The following is a 26,409-nucleotide window of genomic DNA, read 5'->3' on the forward strand; positions in this document are numbered from 1 at the left end:
CAATGTTGACATTCTCTGATCCTCTTCGGTCAAAAATGAAGATTTTTTTTTCTTCATCTGAATGGGATGACACTTGGTGACGTTTGATGTATTAGCTATGTGAACACACACAAAAATCATGGACATGATTTGGATATGTTTAAGCGTTGTAAAAAAGTGTCACACTTGGCTCCTTCGCAGTCAAAAATGACCGACAGGAAATGAAAGGAAATACGAAAAAATACGAAAACTCAGAGAAACTTTTGGTGGTACAAACTACAAATCAGCCACTGTGCAGAAAAAAGTGCACAGCAATGAAAGAGTGACACTCTAAAACATCAAGAGTGCAAATAAGACACACACACACACACACACACACACACACACACACACACACACACACACACACACACACACACACACACACACACACACACACACACAGAAATGAACTGGTAAGACTGCAACCGCAAATTTTGAGAATATGCTAAATAAAATCAATAAATGAAAAAAATACAAAAGAGACTCTCTCTCGCTCAAATACACACACACACACACACACACACACACACACGCACACACACACACACACACACACACACACACACACACACACACACACACACAATGATTGTGTTTGCTCTTCTTTTAGCCTAATAGGTGTTCCTGATATCTGTTGCATATGCAACAATACATAAAATAATTACAGTTTGTATGTACATAGTTAAAATAATATTTATTATTATTATTAAATTTGTATTCCTGTTTTTTAACCTACAGTTTGATAATGATTGTTTGCTGTTATGTTATTTTATGTTTTTGCTTAGATCATAATTGCTGTTCCCTTCTGAAGTTTTATTACCATTTATAGAATTAAACTGAATAAAATACCAATTAATTGCAAAATGTCTGTATAAACTGTTTTGAATTATCACTATCCATCCCTTATTTTGTTAATTTTTTTTAATGATCAAATACTGATTAACAAAAATGCTTGCATTGTGTTCCTTTTCTAACCAAATGTTATTGTTTGACTAATCATAATGCAAAACCTGATACTTATCTAACAAAAATATCTAAACCTTGACAAAAAGTAGTCTTTTAGAATGTCTAAATGTATATCTAAATAAAAAATAATAATAATTAAAAAATAATAATAAAATGGAGAAATCATGTCTAAAAATAACAATAAGAATCAAAAAGCCTCTCTATGTATTTATATAGGGAGCTACAGTACAGCCTACAGGCGGTTACACGACATTACACAAGTTTTTATTTTTAATGGCACTGGATGACGCTTTTCTCACTTCAAAAAATGGATTTTAAAGGCCTGCACTCTATTTTAATGTGAAATGTTGCATTTATTAAAAAAAAAAAAATATATATATATTTTTATTTTTTATTTTATATATATATATATATATATATATATATATATATATATATATATATATATATATATATATATATATATCAAGTATATTAATATATATTCTATATTCCATATATATATCAAGTCATATATTCTAATGGAAAAAATGCTCATAAAAATTTTATAATTATTGCATAGAAACCTTTCAAAATTCTAAATAATAATCAAAAAATATTAATGAACAAAGATATATTACACTGGTTTTCCTAAAAAAAAAAAAAAAAAAAGTTACATTTTAAGGCTTCGGTCACTTTTGACCACGAAGGAGCCAAGTGTGACCCCTAAACGAAGAGGACCAGAGGGATTTACAGTAAATCCAAAATTCTTTTTAAAATACAGAAAAAATTTAGATTGTTTCTGATTAGAAAATAATCATAAATATTGATTATGAATTCATTTAGATTTTTGATTATTCTGGGCATCTCATAATTTCAAATATTCGTTCATTACGGACCTAGTGTCACGTTGAGACGTCACGTCGCGAATGTGCGCTCACGATCACAAACTAGCCAGTCCTGAAATAGTCAGAGGCTGCAGTGCAATTATTTTACCCTATGCAGCCGCTCACTGCAGACCCATAGGTGTAATTTATTATAATATTTGCAGCGTACAACATGCTAAGTCAGGGAATAGTCAGAAATCAGAAGGTCTTCCTAAGATGTGCCCCATGCTCCATTCAAAGTGCCTTCAGTTTGATCTATCCTGGACAAAGATTTGCGGAAACACCAGACTACACTTTTAATCTACTAAAATGAATGATTTCTGAAACTTCAGAATAAATCAAGATGTAACATTTATTTGTCAGGTATAAATGTATCATGCCAATTACACAAGTAAATGATTAAAATCCAATTCAGAAAAATACATGACATCATTTACTCAAAGATGACTCTAAAAGTAAGTAATTTTTTCCTGACAAATACACACAGTGGTGTGTGTGTGTGTGTGTGTGTGTGTGTGTGTGTGTGTGTGTGTGTGTGTGTGTGTGTGTGTGTGTGTGTGTGTGTGTGTGTGTGTTTCCAATGGGAAACAGCGCTGTATGGGGGATCCTGGTAAAGGGTGCTAAGACTGCTCTGTCCCCTCGCCTTAAATACCCAGACCAGAACAAAAGGGGTTATACAAATATGGTTTAGTTTGGGCCAATCCATTTACCCCAGGGGGGAGCACCTGGTTTCTTGAGATATCTTAAAGAGATATCCCCCAGAGAGGAGAAACAGGATTCTCCTAAGTTCTCAACCTTTCTCATTAAACCAATGACTGCACTGAAATTAAGACCATTTTACCAATCGCACTGAGACACTTAAAATGATACCAAACATGAAAAGGAAAAAACAACATATTCACAAGATACACCATATGCGATATATAGACATTCTTAATGAACTTTCAGTGACTTGAGGAGGGAGAGGGGGGATGAGTTGAAGTCAAACAAGGAGACAAGGAGATAAGTTTGGTCAGGGCTATGTCCTGTGCTCTGTCTTTGCTATCTCCTGTCCAGGGTGCATTTTATGGCTTTATTGCAGGGTGAGCTTTGTTTTATCAGGAGAATCAGTCCTTACAGCCTTACACAGAAAACAATGCACTCAAAAAGTGTGTTGGATTTAAATGATTTAATCATGCACATCAGTTCCACATGAACCAATTACGTTCAACAAAGATCATTTGTTCACAAAATTGTCAACATTATGGAATCAAGTCATTTCCAAGTAACCCAATTAAGAAGTTTTAAAGTGATTTAAATATGGTTCCCTTACTGGATTAATTCATTCAATTTCTTATATTTGTGTCACATGACTGAATTGTAAGATTGTATTAGATTGTTACGAAACTATTAATTAGCAATAGCATATATTAGCATGCTAAATGCTAAGCATGAAATCTAATTGTAATATAAGTAATAAACATATTAGAAAAAATATTATTTTAAATGGCCATTAATGGATCATAATTATTGGACAAATATTTAGAAACAAAAATATCTTCAAAATATGAAATTAATATTATTACACTAAAATATAGTACATTTAATTGATAAAGTTACACTTCAGGTGTTATTAATGTCATCTCTTCATCACTCCATAGTTACAGCACTGCATGGTATTTGTCCCTCAGTTTCTCCTCAAGCACATGGAAAACCGGCATCCTTTATAAAGCAGTGTAGAATATAGTGGCTTTGCTTGTCACTACACTCAAATCACATCACACACTGCAATCTTTAATAAATTGGTCATTTTACACACAGTTTACACAGCGCCATTGTTCTCTACAGGTTGAAATATTGTGGAGTCACAGATGAAGGTTGTTTGAGGGTGATCTTGCATTCATGTGACAGTGCTTATATTTAAATTTGACTTTGTGATGTTTTTTACCCATGTTTTAATTTAACAAAAAATGATTTGTGATCAAGCATTAATTGCCGGCCCCCTGCAGTACGGCTGCGGACCCTTGTGTTAAACTGATCTGATCTGAGCTGAGAGAGTGAAGAGTGTGTCATTGTTCTCTACAGGTTGAGATATTGTGGAGTCACAGATGAAGGTTGTTCTGCTCTGGCTTCAGCTCTGAGATCAAACCCCTCACACCTGAGAGATCTGTATCTGTCTGTGAATAAACTAGGAGATTCAGTTCATCTGCTCTCTGCTGTACTGGAGGATCCTCACTGTAAACTGGAGACACTGGGGTAAGATGAACTCTCTGATAAACACATATTTTGTCCTTGGTAAATATATTCTTTATTAGTTAGCCTATGTAATAGTTTTTAACTTTTTTACTCAATGATCACCAACTTTGCTCATTAAACCCTAGCTTGTTTTTTTATGTGTGAATCATAGACACGCAGTTAAACGATAAATTACAAGTGATACTTACTTCAGTCCAAATGCACATTAAATAAATATTCAGTTAAATCAGTGAACATCACAGGTGAGCCGATGCTTGATTAAACATGCTAATCCTAAAACATAAATGTCCTCCCCAGCATATATATATATATATATATATATATATATATATATATTACATATTTGTACAGTCATGGTCAAAATTGATGGCACCCCTGATAAATATGATAAAAAATGGCTGTAAAAAATAAATCTGCATTGTTTATCCTTTTGATCTTTCATTAGAAAAATTCACAAAAATCTAACCTTTCATTGAAGTAAAAGAACTGAAAGTCGGGGGTAAATCACATTATAAAATAAATGTTTTTCTCCAAAACACGCTGGCCATAATTGTTGGCACCCTGTTATTAAATACTTTCTGCAACCTCCTTTTGCCAAGATAACAGATCTGAGTCTTCTCCTATAATGCCTGATGAGTTTGGAGAACAGCTGACAAGAGATCAGAGACCATTCCTCCATACAGAATCTCTCCAGATCCTTCAGATTCACAAGTTCATGTTGGCGCTTCTTCTCTTCAATTCACCCCACTCATTTTCTATATGGTTCAGTTTAGGGGACTGGGACGGTCATGGCAGAAGCTTCATTTTGTGCTCAGTTACACATTTTTGTGTTGATTTTTATGTTTGTTTTGGACCGTTGTCCTGATGGAAGATCCAACCACGGCCCATTATAAGATTTCTAGCAGAGGCCGTGCAGGTTTAGATTTTTTATCTGTTTGTATTTGCTAGCATCCATAATTCCATGTATCTGAACAAAATGTCCAGGACCTCCAGCAAATAAATAGGCCCACAACATATAAGATCCAGCAGTATATTTAACCGTAGGCATGGGGTACTCTTCATCCCGGTTTGCACCAAACACATCTGCTGGGTTTGCTGCCAAAAAGCCCTTTTTTTAGTTTTATCTGACCATAGAATCCGGTCCCTTTTGAAGATCCAGTCGTGTCTGACAACTGAATATGCTGGAGTTTATTTTTGGAGGATCGAGGAGGATTTTTCGTGAAACCCTCCCAAACAACATGTGGGGATGTAGGGGTTGTTTGATAAAACATTTTTAGGCTTTCTGACCCCCAAGACTCAACTAATCTCTGCAATTCTCCATCTGTGATCCTTGAAGAGTCTTTGGCCACTCAAACCATCCTCCTCACCGTCCATTAAGACAGTATAGACACACGTCCTCTTCCTGGCAGATTCGTAACATCTTTAGTTGATTATAACTTCTTAATTATTGCCCTGATGGTCAAAATGGGATTTTCAATTCTTTAGATATTGTCTTACAGCCACTTTCTATTTTGTGAAGCTCAACAATCTTTTGCTGCACATCAGAACTATATTCTTTGATTTTACTCATTGTGATGGATGATTAAGGGAAATTGGCCTTTGTGTTTCCTCATATTTAAACTCCTGTGAAACACGAAGTCATAGCTGGACAATTTCATGTTCCTAGTCACCCTGGTGTGAATGTAAATATTAATGGGAATATACTTCAGAGATATTTTACTCGTAAAAAATTCTAGGGGTGCCAACAATTATGGCCAGCGTGTTTTGGAGAAAAACATTTATTTCATAATGTAATTTACCCCCCAATTTCAATTCTTTTACTTCAAAAAAAGGTTAGATTTTTGCGAATTTTTTTGAAGGAAAGATCAAAACGATAAACAATGCAGATTTGTTTTTTACAGCCATTTTTTATCATATTTATCAGCGGTGCCATCAATTTTGACCACCACTGTATATAAATTACTCCACATCAAAAACAGGCAAAACATTACACAAATACACAAAGTATAAATGTTAAATTAAAACAACAGGGTTTTTGAACAGCCATAGACTTCCATAGGAATCGAGGAATGCGGAAGTAAAGTTTTGTATTGCAGTAAATATCATTACAATAAGGCAAAACAAAACTATAATAAATGAACAGAGCACAATATAAAAAAGGAAAAAGAAATAGAAAAAATAATAATGTCAGGAACAAAAAGGTTTCTAATAATTTACATTTCTTTAATAAATTGATTCATCTTCCACTTTTCAATGTTGACATTCTCTGATCCTCTTCGGTCAAAAATTACGATTTTTTTTTTCTTCATCTGAATGGGATGACACTTGGTGACGTTTGATGTATTAGCTATGTGAACACACACAAAAATCATGGACATTATTTGGATATGTTTAAGGGTTGTAAAAAAAGTGTCACACTTGGCTCCTTCGCAGTCAAAAATGACCGACAGGAAATGAAAGGAAATACGAAAAAATACGAAAACTTGGAGAAACTTTTGGTGGTACAAACTACAAATCAGCCACTGTGCAGAAAAAAGTGCACAGCAATGAAAGAGTGACACTCTAAAACATCAAGAGTGCAAATAAGACACCCACACACACACACACACACACACAGAAATGAACTGGTAAGACTGCAACCGCAAAATTTGAGAATATGCTAAATAAAATCAATAAATGAAAAAAATACAAAAGAGACTCTCTCTCGCTCAAATACACACACACACACACACACACACACACACACACACACACACACACACACACAATGATTGTGTTTGCTCTTCTTTTAGCCTAATAGGTGTTCCTGATATCTGTTGCATATGCAACAATACATAAAATAATTACAGTTTGTATGTACATAGTTAAAATAATATTTTTTATTATTATTATTAAATTTGTATTCCTGTTTTTTAACCTACAGTTTGATAATGATTGTTTGCTGTTATGTTATTTTATGTTTTTGCTTAGATCATAATTGTTGTTCCCTTCTGAAGTTTTATTACCATTTATAGAATTAAACTGAATAAAATACCAATTAATTGCAAAATGTCTGTATAAACTGTTTTGAATTATCACTATCCATCCCTTATTTTGTTAAATTTTTTAATTATCAAATACTGATTAACAAAAATGCTTGCATTGTGTTCCTTTTCTAACCAAATGTTATTGTTTGACTGTAATCATAATGCAAAACCTGATACTTATCTAACAAAAATATCTAAACCTTGACAGAAAGTAGTCTTTTAGAATGTCTAAATGTATATCTAAATAAAAAATAATAATAATTAAAGCTGCAAGCAGCATTTATCGGGGTTCAAGCAGTTAAGGCCTTTAAGGCCTTTAAGCACAAAAACATCAAAAGACATCAAGTTTTATTTAGCAAGCATGTAACCACTGACATCATAGATGGAAAATACCATGTTTTAGCATGATTTACCATGATTTACCATGATTTACCCTGTTCTAGCATAGTTGACCATGAATTTATCTTAGTTTACCTTGATTTACCATGTTCTAGCATGATTTACCATGATATACCACATTGTAGCATGATTTACTATAGTTTATCATGATTTACCATGGTTTACCATGATTTACCATGGTTTACCATGATTTACCCTGTTCTAGCATAGTTTACCATGATTTACCATGGTTTACCATTATTTACCCTGTTCTAGCATGATTTACCATAATATACCACGTTCTAGAATGATTTATCAGGATTCTAGCATGATTTACCTTGATACACCACATTTTAGATTTATTTACTATGATTTACCATGCTTCTAGCGTGATTTACCATGATTTACAACACGTGAAGTGTCAGTGCAAATGAAGTGATAAACACTGACAAAATATGATTTTGTTATAATAGTTATTGTTATATAAGTGATTTTATAAGTGTCTAGAGTGATGCAAAATCACCTGTGAAAAGACTTCATTAATAAGTAGAATGGCCAGCAGAGGGCACTAGAAGACCACTTATTGGCTCAGTTTCACTTTAAATTTCATTATTTTCACCAGTTTTCTCCACTAAAGCTAAACACGGAATGGTTGCAGGAAGGCACGCGGAGACAAGGATGAACATACAAGATGCAGGTTTAATAGGAATTAAACTCAGGATATCGGAACAGGCAGCAACACACTCTAATTACAGCATAGAACTGACAAAGAACAAGGCAAAACTCAGGGCTTAAATACATGGGAGAACTGATCAGGGAAACAAGACACAGCTGACAAGACTAACTAGGAAACAGGTGTGACAGATGCACTAAATGACAGTTACCGTGGAAACCAAGGAGTGGCGGGAAAACAGAACAAAGGAAGACATGTGATCAGAGACAACAATACTCAGACAGAACACAACTGTGACAAAAGCAAACCAGTTTTACCATTTTAACTTAATGCATGCTTACACACACACACACACACACACACACACACACACACACACACACACACACACACACAAAGACAAATGTTGTTGTTGTTTTTTCAATGCTATTGGGATATGTCATTATGAAAATATATTTGAATGGTCAATTAACATTTCACAAAGTCTTTGTAAGCTATTAATCAGACGATTCAGAATTTATTCAGAAACCTAAGACTACACACACATTATGTTGTAGATACAGACAGTTGAACTATATGATGTGATCAAACTGTCAGTACTAACACTTTAACAGATAGATTTTGACTAAATGTAATTGTAAATGTTAAAATAGGGATTTTATAAAGTCTAAATATAAATTATAGAACAATATGACAAAATTCCTATTTTAAACAGCAGGGGGCATTCAAATACCACTTATTGGCTTAATATGCCATTATATTCATATCATTTTCACCTTTTTAACTGTTATAGAGGCAAATTTTGTCCGATCTGTCTGAAAATTTTCATGCCTGTTCAGAGTGATATTTCACATGTTCTGACTTGTTTTTAAGAAGGTCTGAGTCATTCATTAAAGAGATATAGGCTTTCGGGGACACTTGGTAAAGGCTACATTTTGAAGTGAACCTATTATAGCTATCCAAATGAAGTAGTTCAACTTTTTCTGACAATTATTAATCTAGTGAGTCCAGAGAATTGTATTGCACTAGTTTTGAACATTATGATATGAAAATTATATGATCAGAGATGGAAAAGACCATTTACAGCCAATACAGGCAGTTTACCATAGGAAATATATGGTTTTAAAGCTTTTTAACAGTTATAGCGCCACCTATGGTCCGATCTCCATAAAATTTTGCATGCTTGTTAATGATGTTATGTCACATATGCTGACCAATTTTTGTGAAGTTCTGCATTTTCATTTATGATTTATAGGCTTTTGACTGTATTTTGCCACGCCCATTTTATAAATGACCCTATTACAGCCATCCAAATGCAAAAGTTCAATTTTTTTTTGATAATTATTGATCTAGAGAGTCCAGAGAATTGTCCTAGACTGGTCTGGTTCCGATCGGGCGAAAAACCTAGGACTAGTTCGCAAAAGTAGGTTTTAGACATATACGTGAATATTTAATGAACGGTTTGATTGACAGCAATGGTTCTTGAGGCAAAGTTGTTTAGCATGAGCAGATCTATCAAATGATATGCATATTGTGTGGATGAGTGTAACACCACGTGATTACAGAGCCATAAAACTCGTTAGCGCCAACTAGTGGCCGATTTCTTTCAAAATTCTTACAGACCTCTAGGGCCATAAGACGAACATGCCCATCGAGTTTCGTTCCGATCGGCCTCCATTAACCTTGTCTAATCGGTGCTCAAACTTCATTGGCTGATGGCGGCCATGTTTTTTGAGATACACCAATGTCCTCATAGACATAGATGGCACCTTGGACCAAGACACTGCATACCAATTTTCAAGTCAATCGGACTAACGGTCAGGTGGTTATAGCCTGTTTTATGTTTTTTTAATGTTATAGCGCCACCATGTGGCCAATCGCCGCGATTTTTTTACTGTGACCACAGATTGACCTCTTACATATGTGTACCAAGTTTGGTGAAAATACCTCATTTACTTCTGGAGTTATAGCCTTTTTAGTAAAATAGGCCCCTCCCACAACGTACGTTTTGGCGTCCCTTAGCGTCCGTGAATCGAAATTTCAACTTTTTTTCGATAATTATTGATCGGCAGACTCTAGAGAACATTTCTGCACTGGTTTGGTTCCGATCGGGCGAAAAACCACGGACTAGTTCGCAAAAGTAGGTTTTTGACAAAATTCAAAATGGCGGAAAAATTTGCATACCGGAAATGAAATCGGAGGTATACATGTTATTCTCCAGGTGTCCAGCTTTCCAATGATATAAGACACTTGAGTCTACGACATACGGTCTAGGAGTTATGACCAGTTTTGCGCTTTTGGATGCTATAGCGCCACCTATAGGCCAATCGAGGTCATAATTTGATAACCTCTCCTCGATTTTTGTACTATCATATGGCAAAGTTTCAAAGCTCTAGCCCTTACGGTTTGGGCTGCACGATGCGTTTTACGGCAGAATAATAATAATAATAATTAAAGCTGCAAGCAGCATTTATCGGGGTTCAAGCATTTAAGGCCTTTAAGGCATTTAAGCATTCAAGACATTAAGATTTATTTAGAAAGCTTTTAACCACTGAAATAATAGATTGAAAAGTCCATTTACAGCCAATACAGGCAATTTACCATTGCTTTTTAACAGTTATAGCGCCAACTATCATCCGATCTACATACAATTTTGCATGCTTATTTAGAATGTTATGGCACATATGCTCACCAATTTTCGTGATGTTCTGAGTTTTTGTTTAGGATTTATAGGCTTTTGTTTGCATTTTGCCACGCCCATTTTCTTTATGACCCAATTATACCCATGCAAAAAATGCAAAAGTTCAACTTTTTTTGATAATTATTGATCTAAAGAGTCCAGAGAATTGTCCTAGACTCGTTTGGTTCCGATCGGGCAAAAATCCAGGGACTAGTTCGCAAAAGTAGGTTTTTAACATATTCGTGAATAATTAATAAACTGTTTGATTGACAGCAATTGTTCTTGAGGCAAAGTTGTTCAACAAGAGGAGATCTATCAAATGGTATGCATTTTGTGACAATAAGTGTAACACCACGTGATTACAGAGCCATAAAACTCGTTAGCGCCAACTAGTGGCCGATTTCTTTTAAAATTCTTACAGACCTCTAGAGCCATGAGTCGAACATGCCCACCGAGTTCCATTCCGATTGGCCTCCGTTAACCTTGTCTAATAGGTGCTCAAACTTCATTGGCCGATGGCGGCCATGTTTTTTGAGATACACCAATATCCTCATAGACATACATGACACCTTGGACCAAGACACTGCATAGCAATTTTCAAGTCAATCGGACTAACGGTCAGGTGGTTATAGCCTGTTTTAAGTTTTTTTCATATTATAGCGCCACCATGTGGCCAATCGCTACGATTTTTTTACTGTTACCTCATATTGAACCCATACACATGTGTACTGAGTTTGGTGAAGATATCTCATTTACTTCTTGAGTTATAGCCATTTGAGTAAAATAGGCTCCTCCCACAACAATTTGCCACATTCTAGTATTATTTAATATGATTCTAGCATGATTTACTATCATATACCATGTTCCAGAATGATTTATTAGGATTCTAGCATGATTTACCTTGATACACCTCATTTCAGTATTATTTACTATGATTTACAATGTTTCTAGCATGATTAACCACATTACTAGCAATTATGTGAAGTGTCAGTGCAAATGAGGTGATGAACACTGACAAAATATTATTGTGTTATAATAGTTAGTTATATACGTGATTTTTAGTGTGTGTCCAAGTATGAATGCAAAAGCACATGTAAAATATTTCATTATTAAGTAGAATGGCCAGCAGAGGGCACTAGAAGACCACTTATTGGCTCACTTTCACTTTAAACCAGTTTTCTGCACTAAAGCAAACCAGTTTTTCCATGTTAACTCAATGCATGCTTACACACACACACACACACACACACACACACACACACACACACACACACACACACAGCATAGTTAACCATGATTTACCATGATATACCACGTTCTAGTATTATTTACCAGGAGATAAACGACAATCTAGTATTATTTACTTTGATTTACCATGTTTCTAGCCTGATTTATCACATTACTAGCAATTATTTGAAGTGTCAGTGCAAATAAAGTGATTAACACTGACAAAATATGATTGTGTTATAATAGTTATTGCTATATAAGTGATTTTTTTAGTGTGTATTCAAGTATGAATGCAAGCACATGTTGAAATATTTCATTAATAAGTAGAATGGCCAGCAGAGGGCAGTAGAAGACCACTTATTGGCTCACTTTCACTTTAAACCAGTTTTCTGCACTAAAGCAAACCAGTTTATCCATGTTAACTCAATGCATGCTTACACACACACACACACACACACACACACACACACACACACACACACACACACACACAGCATAGTTAACCATGATTTACCATGATTTACCACATTACTAGCAATTATTTGAAGTGTCAGTGCAAATAAAGTGATTAACACTGACAAAATATGATTGTGTTATAATAGTTATTGCTATATAAGTGATTTTTAGTGTGTATTCAAGTATAAATGCAAGCACATGTGGAAAAATTTAATTAATAAGTAGAATGGCCAGCAGAGGGCAGTAGAAGACCACTTATTGGCTCACTTTCACTTTAAACCTCATGATTTTGACCAGTTTTCTGCACTAAAGCAAACCAGTGTTTCCATGTTAACTCAATAATGCATACTTGCTACATATGCTACACACAATAATGCTACACACACACACACACACAAATGTTTCAGTGATATTGGTGTCACATTCACCTTCATCACATTCACCTTCTGTCTTCATCACATTCACCATCTGTCGTCATCACCTGCACCTGCTCCTCATCACCCTCCTCATCATCACCTGCTCCTCATCATCATAACCGTCACCTGTTGTCCTTGTCTTGATCTGTGTATTTAAGTTCCCCTCTCATCCATTATCATTGTCGGTTATTGTTTGTGCACTAGCACTCTGTTATGTTTGTTTTCATGTTGGAAAATAAAACCTTTGTTATATTTGTACCACACACACACACACACACACACACCATCATTTATCATGATTTACCATGGCTGATACCAATACCAATATGAGAAAATGACTATTTTAAACAGCAGGGGGCAGTAAAATACCACTTATTGGCTTAACATGCCATTAATTCATATCATTTTCACCTTTTTAACTGTTATAGAGGCAAATTTTGTCCGATCTGTCTGAAAATTTTCATGCTTGTTCAGGGTGATATTTCACACGTTCTGACTTGTTTTTAAGAAGGTCTGAGCATTGATTAAAGAGATATAGGCTTTCGGGGACACTTGGTAAAGTGAACCAGATTTTGAAGTGAACCTATTATAGCTATCCAAATGAAGTAGTTCAACTTTTTCTGACAATTATTGATCTAGTGAGTCCAGAGAATTGTATTGCACTAGTTTTGAACATTATGATATGAAAATTATATGATCAGAGATGGAAAAGACCATTTACAGCCAATACAGGCAGTTTACCATAGGAAATATATGATTTTAAAGCTTTTTAACAGTTATAGCGCCACCTATCGTCCGATCTCCATAGAATTTTTCATGCTTGTTAATGATGTTATGTCACATATGCTGACCAATTTTTGTGAAGTTCTGAGTTTTTATTTAGGATTTATAGGCTTTTTAATGTATTTTGACACGCCCATTTTATAAATTACCCTATTACAGCCATCCAAATGCAAAAGTTCAACTTTTTTTTGATAATTATTGATCTAGAGAGTCCAGAGAATTGTCCAAGACTGGTCTGGTTCCGATCGGGCAAAAAACCTAGGACTAGTTCGCAAAAGTAGGTTTTTAACATATTAATGAATAATTAATGAACAGTTTGATTGACAGCAATGGTTCTTGAGGCAAAGTTGTTCAGGATGAGGAGATCTATCAAATGATATGCATATTGTGTGGATATTTGTAACACCACGTGATTACAGAGCCGTAAAACTCGTTAGCGCCAACTAGTGGCCGATTTCTTTCAAAATTCTTACAGACCTTTAGGGCCATGAGCCGAACATGCCCATTGAGTTTCGTTCCGATCGGCCTCCGTTAACCTTGTCTAATAGGTGCTCAAACTTCGTTGGCCGATGGCGGCCATGTTTTTTGAGATACGCCAATGTCCTCATACACATACATGGCACCTTGGACCAAGACACTGCATACCAATTTTCAAGTCAATCGGACTAACGGTCAGGTGGTTATAGCCTGTTTTATGTTTTTTTCATTTTATAGCGCCACCATGAGGCCAATCGTCGCGATTTTTTTACTGTGACCCCAGAGTAAGCTCATACACATGTGTACCAAGTTTGGTGAAGATACCTCATTTACATCGGGAGTTATAGCCATTTTAGTAAAATAGGCCCCTCCCACAACGTACGTTTTGGCGCCCCTTAGCGACCGTGAATCGAAATTTCCACTTTTTTTCGATAATTATTGATATTCAGTCTCCAGAGAACATTTCTGCACTAGTTTGGTTCCAATCGGGCAAAAAACCAGGGACTAGTTCGCAAAAGTAGATTTTTGATTTTTGAGGTGCTCAAACTTCATTGGCCGATGGCGGCCATGTTTTTTGAGATACACCAATGTCCTCATAGATATACATGACAGCTTGGACCAAGACACTGCATACCAATTGTCAAGTCAATCGGACTAACGGTCAGGTGGTTACAGCCTGATTTATGTTTTTTTCATGTTATAGCGCCACCATGTGGCCAATCGCCGCAATCTTTTTACTATGACCTCAGATTGACCTCTTACACAGGTGTACCAAGTTTGGTGAAGATACCTCATTTATTTCTGGAGTTATAGCCATTTTAGTAAAATAGGCTCCGCCTTCTTCAAACATTTTGGCGCCCCTTAGCGACCGTCAATCGAAATTTCAACTTTTTTTCGATAATTATTGATATTCTGACTCCAGAGAACATTTCTGCACTGGTTTGGTTCCGATCGGACACAAAACCAGGGACTAGTTTGCAAAAGTAGGTTTTGGACATAATTCAAAATGGCGGAAAATTTGCATACCGGAAATGAAATCCTTGAGGCCTTTTTTGTTCGGCTTGACCCAAGGATTCCAATGATATAAGACACTTGAGTCTGTGACAAACGGTTAATGAGATTTAAGCAAAAATATGATTTATTTTTGTTTTTTGCACTGTAGCGCCACCTATGGGCCAATCGGGGTCATATTTTGATAACCTCTCCTCGATTTTTGTACTACCATCTGGCAAAGTTTCAAGTCTCTAGCACTTACGGTTTGGGCTGCACGATGCGTTTTACGGCAGAAGAAAAATAATAATAATTAAAGCTGCAAGCAGCATTTATCGGGGTTCAAGCATTTAAGGCCTTTAAGGCATTTAAGCATTCAAGACATTAAGATTTATTTAGAAAGCTTTTAACCACTGAAATAATAGATTGAAAAGTCCATTTACAGCCAATACAGGCAATTTACCATTGCTTTTTAACAGTTATAGCGCCAACTATCATCCGATCTACATACAATTTTGCATGCTTATTTAGAATGTTATGGCACATATGCTCACCAATTTTCGTGATGTTCTGAGTTTTTGTTTAGGATTTATAGGCTTTTGTTTGCATTTTGCCACGCCCATTTTCTTTATGACCCAATTATACCCATGCGAAAAATGCAAAAGTTCAACTTTTTTTGATAATTATTGATCTAAAGAGTCCAGAGAATTGTCCTAGACTCGTTTGGTTCCGATCGGGCGAAAAACCAGGGACTAGTTCGCAAAAGTAGGTTTTGGACAAAATCCGACATAGCAGAAAATTTTCCCTGCCTACATCCAAATCGGAGATAGCCATTTTGTCCGCCTCGAGCCAAGGATTCCAATGATATAAGACACTTGATCCTGGGACAAACGGTCTAAGAGTTATGAGCGATTTTGAACTTTTGGTTGCTGTAGCGCCACCTATGGGCCAATCGGGGTCATACTCTGATAGGTTGTCCCCAAATTGAGGCCTACCATCTGGCCAGGTTTCAAGTCTCTAGGCCTTACGGTTTGTCCTGCACGATGCGTTTTACAAATCCTTACAATTACAATAGGGTTTCAGCATTTCATGCTTGAACCCCTAATAAGAATGAAGGCTTTTTGCCAGTTATAGCGCCACCTATGGTCCGATCTCCATGAAACTCTGCATGCTTCCTCACCATGTTCTGACACATATGCTCATCAATTTTTGTGAAGTTCTGAGTTTTCCTTTGGGATTTATAGGCTTTTGAGTGTATTTTGCCACGCCCCTTTCCTAAATGACCCTGTTACAGCCACCCAAATGGCAAAGTTCAACTTTTTTTTGATAATTATTGATCTAAAGAGTCCAGAGAATTGTCTTAGACTCGTTTGGTTCCGATCGGGCAAAAAACCAGGGACTAGTTCGCAAAAGTAGGTTTTTAACATATTTGTGAATAATTAATAAACTGTTTGATTGACAGCAATGGTTCTAGAGGCAAAGTTGTTCAGCATGAGCAGGTCTATCAAATGATATGCATTTTGTGATGATAAGTGTAACACCACATGATTACAGAGCCATAAAACTCGTTAGCGCCAACTAGTGGCCGATTTCTTTCAAAATTCTTACAGACCTCTAGGGCCATGAGTCGAACATGCCCACCGAGTTTTGTTCCGATCGGCCTCCGTTAACCTTGTCTAATAGGTGCTCAAACTTCATTGGCCGATGGCGGCCATGTTTTTTGAGATACACCAATGTCCTCATAGATATACATGACAGCTTGGACCAAGACACTGCATACCAATTTTCAAGTCAATCGGACTAACGGTCAGGTGGTTACAGCCTGATTTATGTTTTTTTCATGTTATAGCGCCACCATGTGGCCAATCGCCGCAATCTTTTTACTATGACCTCAGATTGACCTCTTACACAGGTGTACCGAGTTTGGTGAATATACCTCATTTACTTCTGGAGTTATAGCCATTTTAGTAAAATAGGCTCCGCCTTCTTCAAACATTTTGGCGCCCCTTAGCGACCGTCAATCGAAATTTCAACTTTTTTTCGATAATTATTGATATTCTGACTCCAGAGAACATTTCTGCACTGGTTTGGTTCCGATCGGACACAAAACCAGGGACCAGTTCGCAAAAGTAGGTTTTGGACATAATTCAAAATGGCGGAAAATTTGCATACCGGAAATGAAATCCTTGAGGCCTTTTTTGTTCGGCTTGACCCAAGGATTCCAATGATATAAGACACTTGAGTCTGTGACAAACGGTTAATGAGATTTAAGCAAAAATATGATTTTTTTTTGTTTTTTGCACTGTAGCGCCACCTATGGGCCAATCGGGGTCATATTTTGATAACCTCTCCTCGATTTTTGTACTACCATCTGGCAAAGTTTCAAGTCTCTAGCACTTACGGTTTGGGCTGCACGATGCGTTTTACGGCAGAAGAAAAATAATAATAATAAAAATCAGTACAATTACAATAGGGTTTCAGCACTTCGTGCTTGAACCCCTAATAAAAATCAGTACAATTACAATAGGGTTTCAGCACTTCGTGCTTGAACCCCTAATAAAAATCAGCACAATTACAATAGGGTTTCAGCACTTCGTGCTTGAACCCCTAATTAAAAAATAATAATAAAATGGAGAAATCATGTCTAAAAATAACAATAAGAATCAAAAAGCCTCTCTATGTATTTATAGAGGGAGCTACAGTACAGCCTACAGGCGGTTACACGACATTACACACGTTTTATTTTTAACGGCACTGGATGACGCTTTTTTCACTTCAGAAAATGGATTTTAAAGGCCTGCACTCTATTTTAATGTGAAATGTTGCATTTATAAAAAAAATAAAAATAATAATAAAAAAAAAAAAAAAAAAAAAATATATATATATATATATATATATATATATATATATATATATATATATATATTTTTTTTTTTTTTTTTTTTTTTTTCAATATATATTCTATATTCCTATATATCAAGTCATATATTCTAATGGAAAAAATGCTCATAAAAATAGTGTAATTATTGCATAGAAACCTTTCATAATTCTAAATAATAATCAAAAAATATTATTGAACAAAAATATATTACATTGGTTTTCCTGAAAAAAAAAAAAAAAGTTACATTTTAAGGCTTCGGTCACTTTTGACCACGAAGGAGCCAAGTGTGACCCCTAAACGAAGAGGACCAGAGGGATTTACAGTAAATCCAAAATTCTTTTTAAAATACAGAAAAAATTTAGATTGTGTTTCTGATTAGAAAATAATCATAAATATTGATTATGAATGAATTTAGATCTTTGATTATTCTGGGCATCTCATCATTTCAAATATTCGTTCATTACGGACCTAGTGTCACGTTGAGACGTCACGTCGCGAATGTGCGCTCACGATCACAAACTAGCCAGTCCTGAAATAGTCAGAGGCTGCAGTGCAATTATTTTACCCTATGCAGCCGCTCACTGCAGACCCATAGGTGTAATTTTTTTATAATATTTGCAGCGTACAACATGCTAAGTCAGGGAATAGTCAGAAATCAGAAGGTCTTCCTAAGATGTGCCCCATGCTCCATTCAAAGTGCCTTCAGTTTGATCTATCCTGGACAAAGATTTGCGGAAACACCAGACTACACTTTTAATCTACTAAAATGAATGATTTCTGAAACTTCAGAATAAATCAAGATGTAACATTTATTTGTCAGGTATAAATGTATCATGCCAATTACACAAGTAAATGATTAAAATCCAATTCAGAAAAATACATGACATCATTTACTCAAAGATGACTCTAAAAGTAAGTAATGTTTTCCTGACAAAGACACACAGTGGTGTGTGTTTGTGTGTGTGTGTGTGTGTGTGTGTGTGTGTGTGTGTGTGTGTGTGTGTGTGTTTTCCAATGGGAAACAGCGCTGTATGGGGGATCCTGGTAAAGAGTCCTAAGACTGCTCTGTCCCCTCGCCTTAAATACCCAGACCAGAACAAAAGGGGTTATACAAATATGGTTTAGTTTGGGCCAATCCATTTACCCCAGGGGGGAGCACCTGGTTTCTTGAGATATCTTAAAGAGATATCCCCCAGAGAGGAGAAACAGGATTCTCCTAAGTTCTCAACCTTTCTCATTAAACCAATGACTGCACTGAAATTAAGACCATTTTACCAATCGCACTGAGACACTTAAAATGATACCAAACACGAAAAGGAAAAAACAACATATTCCCAAGATACACCATATGTGATATATAGACTTTCTTAATGAACTTTCAGTGACTTGAGGAGGGAGAGGGGGGATGAGTTGAAGTCAAACAAGGAGACAAGGAGATAAGTTTGGTCAGGGCTATGTCCTGTGCTCTGTCTTTGCTATCTCCTGTCCAGGGTGCATTTTATGGCTTTATTGCAGGGTGAGCTTTGTTTTATCAGGAGAATCAGTCCTTACAGCCTTACACAGAAAACAATGCACTGAAAAAGTGTGTTGGATTTAAATGATTTAATCATGCACATCAGTTCCACATGAACCAATTACGTTCAACAAAGATCATTTGTTCACAAAATTGTCAACATTATGGAATCAAGTCATTTCCAAGTAACCCAATTAAGAAGTTTTAAAGTGATTTAAATATGGTTCCCTAACTGGATTAATTCATTCAATTTCTTATATTTGTGTCACATGACTGAATTGTAAGATTGTATTAGATTGTTACGAAACTATTAATTAGCAATAGCATATATTAGCATGCTAAATGCTGAGCATGAAATCTAATTGTAATATAAGTAATAAACATATTAGAATTTTTTTTATTTTAAATGGCCATTAATGGATCATAATTATTGGACAAATATTTAGAAACAAAAATATCTTCAAAATATGAAATTCATATTATTACACTAAAATATAGTACATTTAATTGATAAAGTTACACTTCAGGTGTTATTAATGTTCTCTCTTTATCACTCTATAGTTACAGCACTGCATGGTATTTGTCCCTCAGTTTCTCCTCAAGCACATGGAAAACCGGCATCCTTTATAAAGCAGTGTAGAATATAGTGGCTTTGCTTGTCACTACACTCAAATCACATCACACACTGCAATCTTTAATAAATTGGTCATTTTACACACAGTTTACACAGCGCCATTGTTCTCTACAGGTTGAAATATTGTGGAGTCACAGATGAAGGTTGTTTGAGGGTGATCTTGCATTCATGTGACAGTGCTTATATTTAAATTTGACTTTGTGATGTTTTTTTACCCATGTTTTAATTTAACAAAAAATTATTTGTGATCAAGCATTAATTGACGGCCCCCTGCAGTACGGCTGCGGACCCTTGTGTTAAACTGATCTGATCTGAACTGAGAGAGTGAAGAGTGTGTCATTGTTCTCTACAGGTTGAGTTATTGTGGAGTCACAGATGAAGGTTGTTCTGCTCTGGCTTCAGCTCTGAGATCAAACCCCTCACACCTGAGAGATCTGAATCTGTCTGTGAATAAACTAGGAGATTCAGTTCATCTGCTCTCTGCTGTACTGGAGGATCCTCGCTGTAAACTGGAGACACTGTGGTAAGATCATATATGACTCACGCATGAAACACAATGTAAAGTCTATATTTGAAATGTTCAGCCTTTTTCTGCTGCTGTGTTATTGCGCTTATTGAACTGTAAGTGATTGAACACATGAGCTGCTCTTCAGGAACATGATTCTGCAGGACTGAGTCACTGAAATACACACTGTCACATCACAATCAACACTTCAGTCTCTTGATTTTAAACCGACTCGATCTCAACACATTCAGACCTGAGAAATGAAGAACATGCTGGATTTATTCTTGCAGTTCATCACGGTCATCTTTCTGCAGGGACTGTTTTTAAAATATTCTTTACACAATTAAAACAAATCATTACTCCATACATACTGTATTATTACAGATCTAAAGACTAGATGTTTAATAATCATGTTTTGAGCTCTTTGACATTTTAGATCTCAGTCCAATGATCCATCCAAATTTTTTATTTGAGCTTTAAGTTTGTATTTCCTCTTTAATAATGTATTCACTGCTAAACTGATCTGAACTGAGAGAGTGAAGAGTGTGTCATTGTTCTCTACAGGTTGAGGGATTGTGGAGTCACAGATGAAGGTTGTTCTGCTCTGGCTTCAGCTCTGAGATCAAACCCCTCACACCTGAGATATCTGTATCTGTCTGGGAATAAACTAGGAGATTCAGACGTGAAGCTTCTCTCTGATCTGAAGAATGATCCACATTATAAACTGGAGACACTATCTTGTAAGTAGATTATTTACTACAGATTACAAAATACAGTCATTTGTAACATATTTCATTAGATTACACAAGCTTTGTAACCTAATCTAAATAATTCAGAATACTTTGGAATACTAATAAGGTTTATAACACAAAGGGTCCACCAAACACAGGACTTGGTTTTCCCTGCATATTATTTTAATAACATCAGTTTTACACAGTTTTATTTCTTGAAGAACTTTTTTTTTTTTTTTTTAAGATTTAGTTAAATAATTTTTGTTAAATATTTAAAAAAAAAACAATTGTTTTTTTACTGGTGCAACACAATGCATTAAAAGCTGGGGTGTGTAAACTTTTTAAATTGCATGAACAGGATAAATTGTAATTATTTTGTCTTCTGTGAAACAGGGAAGTATTCGCTTCTGAAGGGCAGTACTAAATGAAAACAAAGATGATCTTTAAACAAAATTTACACATCATCATAATCCTGTTTAAAGTTTACACCCCCTGCTCTTAATGCATCGTTTCCTTCTTGAGCATCAGTAAATGTGTTCACCTTTTGTAATCGTTGTGTACGAGTCACTCAATTGTCCTTAGTGTGAAAATATGGATCTCAAAATCATACAGTCATTGTTGGAAAGGTGTCAAATATGCAGAAGATTCTGGAAAACCTAAAAATGTGCAAAACCTGGAGGATTTTTCTGGAGAACAGCGGGCAGTTTAACTGCTCAGTTATTTAGATCCTGTAATAAACATTATTTGTTCTCATTATTCTGAGAACACACACAGTCTCTATGGAATGGACTACATATGCCGTATTATCATTTAATCAGTTAGTACACAGATGTTGTCCGACAGGAGGTCCGCTCTGACTCTCGGCTGCAGGACATTGTCACAGAAGAATCTAGATCACTCCCAGAAAAGATTACAATTAATTGAGAGAATCATTCATATAATGCGAATAATCTACTGAACCTTTCGTTTCCACGACGGTAAGTGGGAAGTGGTCCTGACACGATGATCTGTTCACAATGGTCTTGATCAGGATCTTCTTCATCTTGTCGTTCACCCGCGTGCAGAACAACAGCTCTGATGTTCTCCTCACCTTTATATCTCTGGCTGTAATATTAATATACTCTGTATGTAAATCTGCCTGTGTTTGTTCTGAAATGAATCTACTGATGTGATGTGAGCGCAGTAATGTCTCATACTCCATATGTGACTCTGTGTGTTTAATTGTAGTTTAAGGATCAGCTGATGGTGAATAAGGAGCCGCTACAGAGATGTCACAGTCACACAGTCAACAGAGACCGAAGAGACCGAGACTGAAGACACAGAGACCGAAGGCACAGAGGCCAAAGACGCAGAGACGGAAGACGTCACAGCGATCTCACTCTCGTGTATGTGTGTGTGTGTGGGTGTGTGTGTGTGTGTGGGTGTGTCAGATTTCCACAATGATCTAATAGAGGACTTGAACTTGAAGATTCTATTTGTGATGACCCATGAAAACTGCTGAAGACGCATCTTTTTGTAGACTAAACTGGGAATGGTCACATCACTTGCATATTGTTGGTTTTATTGCTTCTACACTGTAAAAACTAAAGGAGCCTCAAGTATCCTGTTGGATACTCAAGGAACTTCAAAATGCAATTTTGGTGCCTCAAAGCTCTTTTTCCTATGGTAGGGTTACTGGAGGAGCATTGACAATCTTTGAGGTTCTTGCTGGAACTTATGGGATCCTTTAAGCACTTTGTATTTACTTCAGAGGTTCTGGAGTCACCTTTTCATTACCATGAGACCCTGAAGTGCTTTGGGGGAAAATAGAGGAACTTGAATGCGATAAAAGGGTTATTGGAAGATCTTTTAACATTTAAGTGGTTCCTGGAAGATCTCTTATGTTAAAGCCAGCATCTGGAGGAACCCAATGGTTCAGTGAGGCCAGAATTAGATTATTATTCTATTATTATTATTATTATTATTATCCTATTATTATAATTATTATAGGCTACTTAAGTTTGATTCAGTATACATACCCAGGTGAAAAAGACGTACTATTAAATGTATTAAAAATGTACTTGAGTGTGTTTTTAGTAGACCTACAATACAAATATACTTTAATGCATTTTTAATACATTTAACAGTAACCTAGTCTTTTTCACTTGGGTAGCTTACATATATTTAGTATAGGCCTATTTTATTAAGTCATTTAAACCTTAAACAACAACACTAAATAATAATAATATTATATAGGAGAAGCAGGAGGAGAGAAGTTTTATTCTGTCACGAAACTGCTGCTATTCCTCTCACTATATACTATATACTCACTATATATTTAAACACACACATATATATAAACTAAATTTATTATACATTACTACGTTTTTACAGTGTTTACCACTCGTTTATTGCACAGTATCTGGTTTTAGCCGCGATGCTAACTAACTTACGTTGATCTAATGAACAAATGGAAATGATTGACTTATTGTCTTAGATTGATTTAGTCATTCAATTCAACATATTTTGTACAACTGTGTCTTCAAATTGCTGATATAGCCTAACTAATTTAGAAAATTCTCTGATTCTTGGCGTTTGTTATGAATAACAAAAACAGGTTATAGTTTGCTCTGTTTTTGTTTAGCCTAACGTTAACTTGCTACTTACTACAGGTGCCCTCATTCTCTCAAATACCATTTTAAAGCCATTTACTGGTCAATAAATATTATGTTGTGAATAATCAGCTTTGTTCTTTTGTTTCCCCAGAACAACCATTACATTTCTAAAATAATCTGAACATTTCAGTGGCAACATTGAATTACAGTAAGTTACCTGCACCACATGCTGTACTTTATTACTATGAACTTTCTCTGTGTGCAATTGTATTGTTTGACTGTGTACTTGTGTTTTTTAATCAGTTACTCTCTGAAAATCTTTTCTCATGATCTCAAATCTCATTCATGTTACTCAGAAAAATAATATCACAGGTTTGATTCACAAAAAATGCTATAGACATTTTTAGTCTTTTTCGACAAAAAATAAAAATAAAAAAAAGGAAAAAGCTATTAGGCTTCAGAAGACTTGCAACACAACCCATAACACATGAGTTGTGAACTCATTGATTATTTTTAGGATCTTTTCTGGGACATTTTTGGAGCTTAACCATTTTTACATAAATTGTTGCATTGAATTGAACTAGACAAGTGTGCATAAGAATGGTTTCATGAATGATTTACACATTTGTTTTCTTCTTGTGTTTCATGCAGTGAAAGTGAATGGTGACTGGGGATGCATTATGCCTGAGATCTGCTTTTGGGTTCCACAGACAGAAAGTCAAACAGGTTTGGACCGTCACAAGGCTGAGGAAATTATTTCAATTTCACAACTATCACTTTAATAACATTATTAACAGTAAATTTTGTACTTTGCAGGGATCTCAGTAAGCTGAAATACAAGTTTGAACAAGAATAAAAATCCTCCTGTAGACCTGAAAATCATTGAAGTGTCTGGACCATCCACCAGAACAGAGGAAAAACAAACGGAAAACGATGCTGTACCTTTTCACTTTTCTAACTCGTTAAGTACCTCACACCAACTTGGTCCCATAGTGACATTTTTGACCACAAACGAAATTGCTGATCGTGTGGATTCTTAATGACTGGAATTCACCAGTGAACATTCACAGAACAACAGATCATTTTACTGCACCTTAACTCTGTTTCGGGTCGAAGCCTCTACTTCCTCTATCTTGTTTCATGAGAATACTCAACAACCATTTATGAACACTGTTGATTCAAGTCACACATTTAAGATTTTCAAAAGCCATAGTGTACATTACAGTCTCCAGTCTAACGGCATCCCAGACTTAAACATTTTATGATTCAAAATAGCTGAATAACTAACAATCTGAGATTTCAGTATAGAGATAAAGGTTACAGCACAATGAGTGTATAGCACTGTTGTTTGTTTTTGGCATCTGATAGAGCTTTTGGACTTGGAAACAGTGATGTCAGAATTACCATCGGACTGAAACACAAATGTTTTAAAGTTAAGTATGATGGACATTTTTAATTAGTTCAAATGTAATTTTATTTACATTGATTTATTTCGTGGAACATATGTGTTTCCATGCATTTTGTTGAGATGTCTTTTCTTGTTTATCTATTGTATACATGGTTGATTATTCATGTTGCTTATGTATTATACTATTTTTTTGTGTATTCATTGATATTAATCTGTAGTTAGCTTTTTTCCCCATGTGCATGGAAGTGTATGTATAAAAATGAATATCAAATATGTAATAAACAATTCTTATTTTGTATTTGGTTCAATTTGTTTATTATAATAGATGTCAAAGGTAACCATAGTAACAACATGAAATTAAATATTTAAAAAAATGAAATTTGGTTCCTGGAGGCACCCAAAGTGGTTCCACACAGTGCTTCATATAAGAGTTCCTCAGGAAACCTGTGTGGTTCCTCAGAGAACTGCCCCTTTTTAAAGGGTGCCTAGAGGATCTACAGACGGTTTCGCCGGTGTGGCAAAGTGAAGAACCCCAAAAGGTTCCTCCAGGCACCTTTTATTTTTACAGTGTATTGCTCTCCTCATTTGTATGTTGCTTTGGATAAAAGTTTCTGCTAAATGATCATGTAAATGTAAAACTTGCTGAAAATGACTTTGTTATTGATTAGATATTGCACTACTTGATTACAATGTTGATGGTGTAACTTCCAATATTCAATGACAATTAGATTATTTTAATCAACAAGATATAGACAGTGTATATTAGTAATTTATTATTTAGGAAAAGGTGACAGTTTAGAGAGTTTATAGATTTACAAGAATGTGATTATAGAAGAGTAATAGAAGTATTTTAAATGAATATGTTTACATTTACATTTTACATTTATTCATTTAGCTGACGCTTTTATCCAAAGCGACTTACAATTGCTATATATGTCAGAGGTCGCAC

The 26,409-nt window shown here is 35.4% G+C and overlaps 1 protein-coding gene across 1 annotated transcript in view; it reads left to right on the plus strand.

Moving 5' to 3' along the window:
* Positions 1-22,813, plus strand: part of LOC307153983 (NACHT, LRR and PYD domains-containing protein 12-like) — a 136,884-nt gene extending 114,071 nt beyond the window's left edge. The window contains exons 10-13 of the mRNA XM_079863840.1: positions 3,918-4,088; positions 20,575-20,745; positions 21,292-21,467; positions 22,686-22,813. Of these exons, the coding sequence (XP_079719966.1) occupies positions 3,918-4,088; positions 20,575-20,745; positions 21,292-21,467; positions 22,686-22,690 (523 nt within the window). The 3' untranslated portion in view covers positions 22,691-22,813. The remainder of the gene's footprint in view (positions 1-3,917; positions 4,089-20,574; positions 20,746-21,291; positions 21,468-22,685) is intronic.
* The last annotated feature ends 3,596 nt before the right edge of the window (positions 22,814-26,409 follow it).

The sequence above is a fragment of the Squalius cephalus genome (genome assembly GCF_949319135.1).
Source record: "Squalius cephalus genome assembly, chromosome: 25".
Taxonomy (NCBI): Eukaryota; Metazoa; Chordata; class Actinopteri; order Cypriniformes; family Leuciscidae; genus Squalius; species Squalius cephalus.